General features: G+C 43.2%; 1 protein-coding gene across 2 annotated transcripts in view; it reads right to left on the reverse strand.

The window, feature by feature from the left end:
• Positions 1 to 13,620, reverse strand: part of pphln1 (periphilin 1) — a 72,426-nt gene that overhangs the window by 16,837 nt on the left and 41,969 nt on the right. The window contains exon 12 of one of the 2 annotated variants that reach the window (XM_028421039.1): positions 6,713 to 7,281. The exons of the other annotated variant lie outside the window; for it this stretch is intronic. Within the exon in view, the coding sequence (XP_028276840.1) occupies positions 7,072 to 7,281 (210 nt within the window). The 3' untranslated portion in view covers positions 6,713 to 7,071. Of the gene's footprint in view, positions 1 to 6,712; positions 7,282 to 13,620 lie in introns of those variants that run through there. 2 annotated transcript variants of the gene reach the window in all.

Genomic DNA, 13,620 nt, shown 5'->3' on the forward strand with positions numbered 1-13,620 from the left:
TGGCGGCCATGACTGAGACATTTTGGTCTCACTTTCGTACAGTTTCTAGTAGGCGGAGCCACATGGTTTATCTGCTTATACAGTCTATGGTAACTACAAATAGGCAAAAGCCAACCTGACCACTTAGATTTGGATAATTGATTGACCAATGCAGCAAAATGAGGATAGCTTTTCTCAGTCGTATCCACCATCTTCTCTTTTTCTGTGTCCCAGTAGCCAGAAAAAAATAATGCTATCAAATCTGTGTGCAGGTTTTTTTGATCCAATATAATTTAAATGGTTTAAAAAATAATTATTATTCGTGGACTCACACTGAGGCCTCTGAGCTTTTGAATGAAATCTTGCACAATATCCAGTGCCTATAGCTGGAGCTGCCAAGCAGTGACTGCTCATTCTGGTCATTGTTTTGTTTGGTTTGGAGGTAACTTCATTATAATGAAAAATACTTTTTCTGTGATGTCAGTTAGGTTCTGCCAAAACTTGTAGTGTAGCATGGAACAGTATATTGCTTTTTACATGTTGATTTTGTGTCCTTCTATACAACTTTTCACCCATTCTCTGAATATCACACAGGGCTAAGATTGCCCTTATATGGACATAGAGTGCCCACAATGGTCACTTTTGGTTGTGTCGCTGTGCTTGGGCCCTACGTTGGGTCATTGTGACTCAGTGGGGTGTGAATAACAAGCACAGGCTTTCTGTAGGACACATACGGGCATTAAGAGATGATCAGCAGCAAACAAAGGATCAGAGGGTGTGAGGGCCAAACTGTGCCAGACTGCAGAGCTTTGCACACACTTAAAGATCACAGATTGTAGCAGAGAGGTCAAATAGGAGAGAATGAAACCATTCATCTTTTGCAGAATGAAGCGAAGCTGTTTTGTGCTTTTGTGCGATTCATATGAAACGGATAGCATGCACAAATTGTGTTATTTTGAAATCTCAGAGCCCACATTTAGAGCCGGAGGTTGAGAGTTTGTGTCTAAAGCAGCATGTGTTTTCATGTTTTCTTCCCCCTTCTACCTAAAGTCAACAGCGATCGGGCCAACAAGTCAATGAATGGTGTTCTTTATCCCACTTGGATGGCTGCAGCAAGGAGCTACTAAAAAAAAATCTCCTAGGTGGTCTGGGTTCAAGTGCACACCGGAGCAGAAGTGGATTACTCACTGGAATCGTGTCTTTTTATTCAAAACGACAAGATTAGCTATGCAGAAGCCAGAAAGAGCCTTCAAAACTGGATTTTTGGGTTGGGGGGTGGGGCAGTAACAACATTAAGAGGCTGTGATGTGATTAGCAGACTGTTGTGAGCTGCAGACCTCTGATTGCGACGCTGCTTTGTGGTGATCGGTTTAAACAGCGGAGGTGTCAGACAGAGACATAATCAGGCGTGATGTATGGGTTCATGTTAGCAAAGGAGGAAACGCACATCCATCACACTAACAGCCGACCCATTTAGAGTCCGACTAAACACTTTAACTTGTTTAATTTGATTGACTTCTGCAAAAGGACATTCACAAACTACATTTGCAAAGGGGTCCCTGTTAAGTGGCCATGTTTTGTGTTTCTGTGTCTTGACAGTTGAAGGTCATTCAGAACAGACCGTCTCTGTGTTTTGTGTGTTAGATGTGATACATACAGAAGCATATGTTGTGTGAGTGGCACCGGAAAGTCAACCTACTGTTAGAACACACATTCCAGTCTATTTTGTCATTAATAAGGCCCCATTCACACTGGAGAAAGTCAGTCCAGCTAGAGTAGGATTGAATCCCGATAGCCTTTAAGCTGGATAGGTTTAGACCTATATGCGTTTCCACACTTAATCCAGCTTAATCCAGCTTCTTTGTTGTCCTCCATACTGCTAGGTGGCGCCTCGTATAATATACAGAGTCCATTCAAGCCATGTGTGCATGCGTTTTTTTGTCCTGTGTCGCTCGTTCTTTCATTTTTTTTGGTTCAAAAAGCAGTTAATTCCTTTGTAGCCCTGTCAAAAATAAACTTTGGGCAAAGCTGTTGTAGTTCGACAGTTGTTTACATACACTTTTTGTACGTGACCCAGACACTGTCCCCGTGAACCTGGAAGTATGACTTAGCTATCGGGATTCACCAGCCGCATTTGCATTCAGACCTGAGCCAGATTTAAGCCAATCCTCTAGATCCACCTCCAAGAGGTAGGCAGGCAGAAATCACACATGAGGATGGGAGAGTGCAGTTGATTTTCAAAATAAAATGCATGTACATGGCATTGAGACATTGACAATACAGAACAGGTCAAACTGTCAGAGGGTCCATGAGTTTTCATGGAACTCCGCTTCTGAAACCCTCCATGTAAGACTGAAGATGGAACAAAAACAACTGGATTGTAGCGCACACACACATGTAGCGCCCTGGGGTCAGGCTTTTTGTATATTTGCATTATGCACTTACACTCTCTGACTGCATCTATCGATGTGAGTGTCCACCATGGATCACAATTCCTTAGGCTTTCCAAATTTGCATGTGGAAGGTCTTTGTCTTTGACTGAAGATTTTTATCTGAACCTTGTTGGAAAAACTGACTGACCTACTGTCTGTGCAGCAAATGACTACAGTGATCACATGGAACAGTCAGACTAAATCTAATATGAGTCCTCTTAAAGTGACAGTGAATGACTACACAAAATGACAAATAATTGTTGAGATATTCATTGCTAATGTTTTCCTGACCAACCACCACTAACATCCATCAAGGGTTAATATCAGTGTGACTTTTATTACCTACCCGACAACGTTCTGCACTTTTATTCTGCCGAGCAAATAAAGTGAGGCAACATGTTCCAGAGTGGATATAAAAGTTTTGGAAAGAAACATTTCTAAATTTTTTTCTTTCTGAGAACTGTTGGCAGGAAAACAGGAAACTGCTACCTCAGTATGTTTCTGTCGGGTTCCAAAACATCTCAGAACCGTTTAGCGTAACAACCTTGAAAGCACACGACCTTGTGAGTGTCTGTGTTTTGGTTGTGGTGAGCCGAGGTCACCCCATGTTCTGTCCTTAGGCTAATAAGCAGGCTAAATGAGCTCGGTGAGAGCATCTGAAGGGTCTCGGGGCTGATTATTCAGCAGTTAATGAGTCTGCTGGGAAGATCGAGACTTTTTTCATGTAAAAAAGTTCGGGCTGTCAAGTTCGATGCAACGCTCAGCCTGTTGACTCAAGCCTGTAGGTCCAGAATGTCGCCACTGGTTCCCTATAGGATAAATGACCTTTAACCTTTAGTAGTCTGTGTGTGTGTGTGTGTGTGTGTGGGGGGGGGGGTCATCGCTCTTTGACCCTGGTAGTTACAAGGGTGCGTTCCCACTGTCAAAGATGAAGGCCTGAAAACCCCAAGGCTACAAACATTGCATTGAAAACACACACACATATATATATATATACACATAAACACATTCAGACTACCTGCTGAGCTCTGCTGCCGAGTCAGCAAAAACAAACTCTCCTGCCTTCTTCTTTGTTATAAATAATGGAGTTTGACTTTGAAGGTGCTTCTGTGAACATTATGACATGTTCCCATAGTCACAGAGTCTGGCATGGCTTTATTCATTAGTGCAACGTGTAAGCGAGTGATTTACAGCCAGAGTCTTTGGTGTCAGAGTTTAAGAGTGGTGCAAATAGGTATCATTAGTCTGCAAGACGCTCTAAGTAGCGGCCGTACGCACATAATGAAGGCTTTCATTAGGAGTCTAGGAGGATCGGTCGTGCAAGGTGAGTGTGTGAGTGTATGTGTGTGTGTTTCTGTGAGTGAAAAGACTGTGTTCCTCACCATGCCTGATCTGTTTACCCCATTTGTCTCCTTTTTATTTCAAATGATTATATTTGCCACTTTTTACCACGTCACACATACTGCGTGTCATTTTATGGCCAAAGATGGCTGCAAAATATCAGAATTTACGTACCTCTAGATGTTTGCTAGCTGTATTTGTAATTTCCTTTGCTAAAATGACATATTAAAACAGCTAGTTTTTAGTGTTACCACAATGAGTTAGCCTCTAGAATTAGCTGCTTAAACTTTGCAAGTATGTGTCAAGTATTTAAATGCATATTAGCATGGTGTTTACTAGCAAAGCTAGCATGCTAAACTATAGTTTCTCAGAGCAGGATAAATATGCTAACTTTTGGCTTAAGCTAGCACAGATCAAGATCAGCACATGGTGTGTGCTGCATTCGATACAGTTGATCACAACATACCGCTTGACAGGCTGGAGAAGTGGGTGGGATTTTCTGATGATGTGTTGAACTGGTTGAACTAGTTCAAATCTTACTTACTAAATCACTGCACTGGCTTCCTGTGAAGCAAAGGATACATTAAAAAACTTTACTCCTGGTTTACAAAGCACTGAATGGTCTTGGACCGAAATGCATCCTGAACTTACATCCCAGACCCCTGAGATCATCAGGGACATGTGTGTACCCAGGGTCAGCACCAAATAAAGTGATGCAGGATTCAGTTATTCTGCTCCTCACCTGTGGAACAAGCTTCCTGAATACCTGAGGTCTGCTCAAACAATCACTTTATTTAACATTTGAAACTGAAAGAGGATGAGAGTACAGTGAGATATAACTTAGCAAAGCCTATTTCTTTCTGTCACACACTGTGAGTACAAAGCAGCCAATTAGCTGCAGACAGCAGCAGTTTATCATTAACACTGTGAGCAGACAGAGGGATCTCTAACCTTATGTAATCTGTGTACATCCTGTAGGCTTGTCATCTGTTGGTGAATTAATCATTAAGTCCTGCTGCTGCACTGGACGATTTTTTTTTCAAGCTGTGCTTCAAGCTGTTCTTTTATGTAATGATAAATCCAGTGTTTCAGGGTAAATTAAGATATGAAAAAATAAAATAAGTCAAATAAAAAAGTCAAAAAGCAACCTCTCAAGGAAAAGAATTAAAATGAGAGAAGATGGAGGAAGATTTGGAGAAAAATTAGGAGCTTATCCACGGGGGCATCTTCTGATGGCTTTGGTCCTTGGGGACTCATTGATCTCAGCAGCAGATTTAATCTCACTTCCTGTCCTTCCCTGCTGCTTCGCGCAGATGGTTATGCTCCTTTATGCTTTAAAACATCCTTAAAAAATAACCTTTATGAAAGTGAAAAATTAAAATGTTCATCATGATGCTCAGATTCTCTTTCTGCCTCAGCGCACACGCATACACACAGACTCTGTAGGAGTTGGCCGCCATGGTGGCTGAGTGAGTGTGATGCCAAGGCAGCAGCAGTGTGGTGCGGCAGTGATGGTGAGTCAGAGCTAGCAAGAACACAACAAGGAGTGTGGCACGTCAACACACACACAAATACACACACCAGGTGTGGTGCAGATGCAGAAGTTTCATGTCCTCATTGGTTCTGATGAGTTTTTCCCCCTCTGACTCTCCCATTTGTATATTTCTTCATCCCCTTCCTCTTCTTCTTCATCTTCATATAAATCCAAACCCACTCAAACATGAGGCCTTTTCACTGTCAAACAACACACACACACAAAACCTTCCAGGAAAACATCGGGAGCACAATCAGCTAAACAAATAAGCTCAGCAGAAGACGCCACACAGAGCCTCCCCGTCATTACTTTGTTTGGAGACGGTTTGCAGAACTCTATGGTGGTGGTGCACCACATGCATAAACGTGTGTGCGTCATGCACAGATGTGACGGATCGACGGCTGCTTCCTCTCCTGTCTTGTGCGTTAGCACAGCATGGCACCACACTGGTGTCACCAGCTGCACCAATCAGGTGGATGGAGTGAACTAAATGAAAAAAAGGCCTGCTCTGATTACAGACCATGTTAATTACTCCTCGAGCTGCACTGTCAAGGTTGTAAACAGCGTAGCGCTTCCCGTGGGTCGTCTCTTTACCTTTACAAATTGTCTGGAGATGCACCGAGGCGCTGCATTCCTAACACTACCTCCATGCACGCACCTGAACCCACCTGTGAGTGTGTTATTCTACACCCAGCGGCAGCCCCAGAGAGCTCGGGCAGGTGTAACGTTACACACCGTTGACACACTTACCTATTAGCCTCAGCTCATTAAGGTAAAACTGGGACTTTGCTAATCACTGTTGTGGAAGTTATTCTACAGAGTTGTTATTACTTCACTTAAAGTTGAAGTGTAGCCGCAGGAGACAACATTATTGTGTTGTTGAGGTTTCACAATAGTTGTCAGGTCTTCACTACACAATTATAATGGCTACTCATTGCATACACTTTCTTCTCCTATTTTCTTTTGCTACAGTGGCCATATTTACACTGCTAGCTGCTATATTTAGCATTACAATGGTACATTTACCTCCAAATCCTGGAAGCTGAACCACACAGATGAGTGGTAAACACATTTATTAGCTTGCTGTGCAGTATCATAAGCTAACATGCTAAGCTAACCTTATAAAAACGGTGTAAATACTGCCTACATATCATGTCAAAGATAATTTTAAATGCTTGATGGTAGCTGTGCAATTAGGCTAACCGTAGTTAAAACAACAGCGCAAAATATCATTTTAATAGTGTACTGTTATTAAACTAAGCTTAATTAGGGCACAGTACAGATGCTAAACACTTAACTTGAATGTGCACAGTTATACTTTTTAGGCCAATTGACATACAAAAGTAATTTTTATACAGATATTTTGTTGTACATGTTTAGTACCCAGATGGTGAACTAATAATGGACAAGAAGTTGATATAACAGTTGCCATCTTGGCTTTATTGTGGCTGGAGGAGGACCCGCCAACCATCACCTGCAGCTGTCGATTGTTGCTGGCCTCCATCTCTACAGTTGTAGAATGACAGATTAAACGAATGTGATGTTTACCAAAATCTACCAAAACAAATTCTTGTCTATTCCACTTGGCAAATTCTGTGATTACAGTATTCGGGCCCCAGAGTCTGTGTTGCTTTCAGTACTTGTTGATGAGAGGTGGATGAAAGATGAAGCAACCGTGAGGGAAGAAAGTGTTAGAGGCAGGATGATGGATGGAGCAGGAGGATCACACAGGAGGCATGTTCGGTGGATACCAGCCAAAGTTTCTGTCAGAGGGGCCTAAACCCATCAGGGATCATCCCCCAGACCCCTCCTCTGGATGGCTCTACGTCCCACCCATGCTTCACCATCCCTCATTTTTCCTTCTCTCTTTTTATAGCCTTCCCCTCCCCAGATATTCCTCCATCTGTCTCCGCTTTTCTCGTCCTCCTTCTCCTCTCCTCCGCTCCACATAGAGGCGATGACAGAACTTCCCTGGCACGTGTTGCACAGATGAACCTCCACACACACACACACACACACAAACAGAACACATGGTGAATGGGTTAATTCAGCTGCACCACCTGAGCCGTGGAACATACAGTGTGTTTACAGTGAGGTCTGGATGTCTGACATCGTAGGATTCTTTACTGCCTGTCTGCAAAAAAGTCAACTTTTCCACACTAGCATGTAGCACTGTAGCCTGTTCCATCCAACAAGCACACATTGTGTCAGCCAGACTGATGACATGAGACATCAAATGTATGAAGGACGAATGGACGAACCCGATCCAAAGAAAGGCTGGCAAGGCTTGGACATGGTGACAAAACACACTTACATCCCAAGACAAACAAGACAAATTGGCACCGCATGAAGGGGAGACACAGACTATATACACAGGGAGCAGGCAAGACAACGAGACACAGGTGAGACACATTAGGGAGGAGCAGGTAATCACACAAGGCGGGAAACCACAAGAAGTAAAGCATAAGACAATACACAATAAGGAGGACAGGACTATCACAGTAAAACAGGAAGCACAAGGTACAAGAAACTAAACAAAAACCAGAGAGACAAAACACCAGCCCTACAACTACCAGGAAAATAACAATAACTGAACACAGGGTTAACAAAAAACCCAAACCAAGGAGAACAAAACCAGAAAGAAACACAGGGTCATGACACAAAAGATGAGGAAAGGGGGACGTGAGTGTAACAGCAACAGGCTTCAGCTCTGCTACAGCGTCTACTGCACGGGCTCTGATTTACAAAATGGCAGCGCCTATATGAAAGATATTTAGCCTGCCTGGATGGATGGATGATGGATGACAGTGGATTTAAGGAAACAAATAAGTATTTGCGTCTGGTTTTGACCTCCACAATATGATTTATTTAATTATTTTATGATAAATGGGTTTTGGAGAGTGTTGTCTTTGACTGTTCTGATGAAAGAAGTAATGTACTTTGAACATTTCTTTCTTCTTTATCTGGATTATGTCTGGCAGCAAATACAGACTTAGAAAGACCTGCCTTCTGGTCTGATGTGTGTAATATATATACAAACTTGCAGTTGTGAAGATACAGACATGATGAAGAAAAAATATGATTCAGGCCAACTCAGTGAACTCTGCATATTAAATCAATATGATTTGGTGCAGAGCTCCGTGAAATTGCCAGACACACTTTTTTTGTTGTTGCCAGAAAGTGTTTTGTTTCTTCTCAAAGAAAATAATGACTTCATTATCTGGCCAAAGTCTCTCCACTTGTTTTCTCTCTTGAGCCTGTGGGAGTCTGCTGGACCAGGAAGCATTAGTGATGCACATTTGACCGGGCGTAGCGTGAAAGCACAGCATTGCGTCATCATCATGTACACCATAACCTGTGTGTTTTTTGCCGCGGATTATGTCCTATATATATAGGACATAATTGTGTATATATATATATATATATACACACACATTCTGTGCATATATATATATCATCTGAGACTGTGCTGTCAATGTTTCCCATCCAGCGTGTTTGCTGTCCTCCAAACCACTAGGTGGCGCCTCGTAATAAACAGAGTCCGTTCAGTCCGTTTTGTCCCGTGTCGCGCCCCGTGAACTGGAAGTAGCATGACACTAACCGGAAGTAGCATGCCGCTAGCTGGATTTGCTAGCCACATTTGCGTTCACACCTGAGCCACATTTGAGCCAATCGAATCCGGCAGTATCCAATTTGATTTTAATTGACGATTGATTGAAATCAAACTGGATACTGCCGGATTCGAGGTGTTCACACTCTGAAAAAAAAAACATCTGGATAGGCCCGAATCCCGCTTTAGCCAGATATGTTTCCCCAGTGTGAACGGGGTATTAGAGATGGTCAGAGTAGGATTGAATCTGGATAGCCTTTAAGCTGGATAGCCTTTAAGCAGGATACATTCAGACCTATTTTCACATCTGGCTATCACACACATGTGTCCGTGCTGAATCCGGCTTGTTTGTTGTCCTCCAAACTGCTAGGTGGTGCCTCGTAATATACAGAGTCCGTTCAGGCTGCAGTAGGACCGTATGCGCTCCTGCGTCGTTACATTTGGCTTTTGCACGTGACCCGGACACTGTCCCTGTGAGCCAGAAGTATGAGACCTGAGCCAGATGTAAGCCAATCTGGCTAGATCCACCTCCGAGAGGTGGATTGATATCAATCCGCATATATCCAGATATGGCCTCAATCCTACTCTAGTCAGGTTGATTTCTTCAGTGTGAACCAGGTCTGAAGCTCCAGGTTTATGATAAGAGGCGCTTCTCCTTTAGCAGGAACAAACACAAGAACTTCATGTGCATGAGAAAGACACAGACCCTGCTGGGACATTCCACTTAAAGGAAACCTTCTAAGAGTTTTTTTAAATAAAGTATTTTGGTCATATTTTATCTCTCTTTGACGGGTTGCGGTCTGGGGACTGCAGGGAGGCTTTTGGCTGCAGTTGTAAAGACAGGAAAATTCATTTCTAGGCTGTCAAAGACATTTGTTCTCTTCTCGGCCTCCCAAGTTGCGAGTGCAAGGCCAGGGTCGCTTTTCTCCTACTCTTCTTCCTCACCATCATCCTCTCCAGTCTGGATTTTTTTGTGTGTCTGTGCATGTGAGAAATTCTTAAGTATGACCCAGGAGCTCCATGCTGTCACACACTCCCTGAGGCCAGAGTGATGTCACATAGAGACGTACAAAAAAAAATTTATTTGTGTATTCATTACAAACACAGGTGTGAAACCTAACCCCCCGTGAGCTTGTGTCACTCCTGAACGTTAAAGGACAGTGATGTATCATGCACACTTGTACAGGACTTCCTTTATTAGACTGAGACATACCAGTGAGGCCCCTTCCAGTCATTCTATCTGTTAGGTGAGCATGTTATATGTAGAGCCTGCATGATTCACATATGTGCCTGACAACTGTGCATCCGCTTCACATTTGTTACCACCTGCAAAAAATGTGCCCTAAGATCATTTGTCTTTTGTAGTGTTACTGATTTCCATGGGGTTAGTTTGTCTGCTAACATGGACAACTTGTAAATGTGCTTAAATCTTTGGTTGATGATGATGTGTAGATCATTCAAACGTCCAGGGATGAGTCTGTCTGAGTTGTTTAAATCCAGCTACGTTAGCTATGCTACGTAGTCATGAACATCAGATCAATGCAGTGTAGCTAATGAATCACAGCGAGCTGGTTGTTGGCTTTGTTTGCATTCTCCCTTCTACATGCTACAATTGGCTAGCATTATATATTATTCACCCTCTCAACCCCGTTCATACTGGAGAAAGTCAATTTCACATTACTGCTTTAAGCCACATACAGACCTATTGTCAAATTTGACTATTGCACACACACACAGAAACCAACTCAATCTGCAGTCTTTGCAGAAAAGTTGAAGAATCAACTTTTGACATTTACAGCGTTTAGCATTAGAATCCACCCAATGTTACTTTCATTATGAGAGGTCATAGGCCTGTTTTGTTTTTTTAGTGTACGGTGGTCTTTGGGTCAGCCAAGGCTTAAAGATTAGACACTGTGATACAGGAGAGGTTTAGTATTAACTCAAAGAGTGAAGTAATCACTGTAAGATCTATGGACTGGAGAGCATTTACAGATCGTCCTATATATGGTCACAAAGCTGGACCAGGAAACCAGTAAACCCATTAAAACACGTGGATGATTAATATGTCAACATGAAGATCCATCTCTGGCTCTTGAGTTGTCCCACACTACAGTACAGCCCTGAGGGGGTAACTCCCCTCCAGGGACGCTCCAGTGTGTTGCACTGCAGAAGTGGATGAGGTTGGTCACACTCTGTAGGTCAAACATTAGTTTAAGTGTTAACAATACTTGCCAGGTGATTAATCGTCAGTTTATCCCCCATCTTTCATAGATTAGCTCAGCCAATCACATCGCTTCTCTCAGTCATCACACTAACAGAAAGCTAGAAGGTAAGCTGTCATTGGTTATTCTATTCAGTCCACATAACTAAGATCCTGTTCACACTGGAGAAATCAATCCAGCTAGAGTGGGATTCGGGTCGTATCTGGATATATCCGGATAGTTTTTAATCCACCTCTTGGAGGTGGATCTAGCTGGATTGGCTTACATCTGGCAAATGCCGATAGCAAATCCCGCTAGCCATGTCATACTTCTGGTTCACAGGGACAGTGTACGGGTCGCATACAGAAGCCGTTTTGTAAACAACCATCAAACTACGACAGCTTTGCCTTTCTCCAGTGTGAACGGGAATATGAAATTTCCAATTCAAAACCAGTTGTGTAACAAGCCGTGTCAGACTTTGTGACGCATCGCCACCTCTTCTTAAGAGCTGCCATTAAGTCCTTTATGTAAGTCAAGTGTGGGTCCCTCTGGCAGGGTATAATGACTGTCATGTCCAGTAATTGTGTTCACGAGTGGGGACGCAGCAGGAAGCTGCAGGCAGTGATGTGGTGACTTCCATTCACTCCAGTTGAGCTTAACTTCCTCCCAGCCTAATATGGTCAAAGGCTGGAGAGTTAAACAGTCAGCCTCTCAGGGAGTTTGAGTGCCTGACAAAGGGCTAAGGTATGCCAGCTATGGTAGCTTAACTGCTGGAGGTCCTGCACAGGTTGGAGGTAGCATGCCGGATGTGATGTGTGTCTTTTAGCCTAATTAGTGTGTGTGTGTGTGTACTAGATGTGCCTTGAGCAATGAACAACACATCCCTTAATGAGATTAAACTTTAACCAGTGCACTAACACACCTGTATTGAAACACACACAACAGTGAGTCAGGAAGCTGTGTGTATCTGTATGTGTGTCTCTGTAGGGGGGGGGGCACCAACAATTACCACTCAAAGGTGGCAGGAATTCCAGAAATGAGGAAACGGTTTGTGTTCGCTCACTCGGAGCCTTTTCCTCAAATAAAAAAATACCTGAATTAGTCGAATTAGTTGGTTAAGCTTCTCTCGTGTCAGAGCGCATCTAACCCTGCAAGGTCCACCTGTCATCCTGAGTTATGTGTTCCCGGTTATATGGAACGTGTAGGGTTGAAGCATTAGCATGAGCTAATAATAAGCGAATCACTATAAAGTCTCCAATACAACACTGCAATTCATCTATCGGAAGCAGATAAGCCTTACAACCATTCTCATATACCCGTGGCATGCTATAACCTAGTTAGCATATGCTAAGCTTGTTAGCATATGCTAAGGTAGTTAGCTCAAAACTCCAACATACGTACAAAAGCTTTGCAAAGGTTGCATGTACATACACAACATATTTCATCATGCAGACGCCGCAGATCCCAACAGATCTTTCCTGACGAATAAACTCAGGCATCTGATGAAAGCACGGTGGTAACAGTGCGTCCCTCCAACCCTACTTCTGCCTGCGGTCATGACAGAGATGACACATGCAGATACATAAATGACAGGGGAGAAAAGAAAACACAGGGTTAGACGGAGATAAACAGGAGTGACAGTAACTGACCAGGCAGACACGTAGGACGATGTTGTAAATGTAGATTTAACAAATATACGACTTTGTTGTTAGTCAGACGGGACAGCAATGGTAGAGGATGATTCAGACGACGTTCCTGTGAACCGCCTCCTCTCCGGATGAGATGTTGTGGGGGACAGTTAGAGTATTACGAAACCCAGCCTGGATTCCCACCGCTTGATTGACAGTTTACCTTCAGGCCAAAATCTGGAACCACTTACTTCAATCTCTCAAAGGGGGCTGAAGGTTTTGGAGCGGGGTTAGACGGGGTCGCAGAAAAAAAAAAGGAGCATGGTCATGACCAGGAAAGGAAAAACCCTGCACATCGCTCAGATTTTCACAGAGAACCCGAAGCTTTTAGGGCCAAATGTTTGAATTTACAGCAAAATGACTCGTGTAAACATATTCATTCTGTTGTCTTAGACCACGTTCACACTGAGGAAATCCTGCTAACGACGTCATACTTCACGGGTTTACGGGGACAGTGTCCGGGTCGCCTACAAAAGCCGTATGTAAACAACTGTCGAACTACGGCAGCTTTACTCCAAGTTTATTTTCAACATTGCTACAAAGGAATAAACTGCTTTTTGAACCGAAAAAACTAAAGAACTAAAGCGACACGGGACAAAAACAAACCAAAACGCATGAGGCATGCATGCACGCTGTCCTACCATGGCCTGAATGGACTCTGAGGCACCACCTAGCTGGATTGAGTGTGATAGCCAGATTTGAAAATAGGTTGGAACGTATTGAGCATAAAGGCTATCTGGATACAATCCCACGCTAGTTGGATTGACTTTCTCCAGTGTGAACGAGGCCTATGAGGGTTTGACACACTTTTGGAGCCAGCCCCTATAGGCCGTGG

This window comes from Parambassis ranga, chromosome 2, assembly GCF_900634625.1.
Source record: "Parambassis ranga chromosome 2, fParRan2.1, whole genome shotgun sequence".
In the NCBI taxonomy this organism is placed as follows: Eukaryota; Metazoa; Chordata; class Actinopteri; family Ambassidae; genus Parambassis; species Parambassis ranga.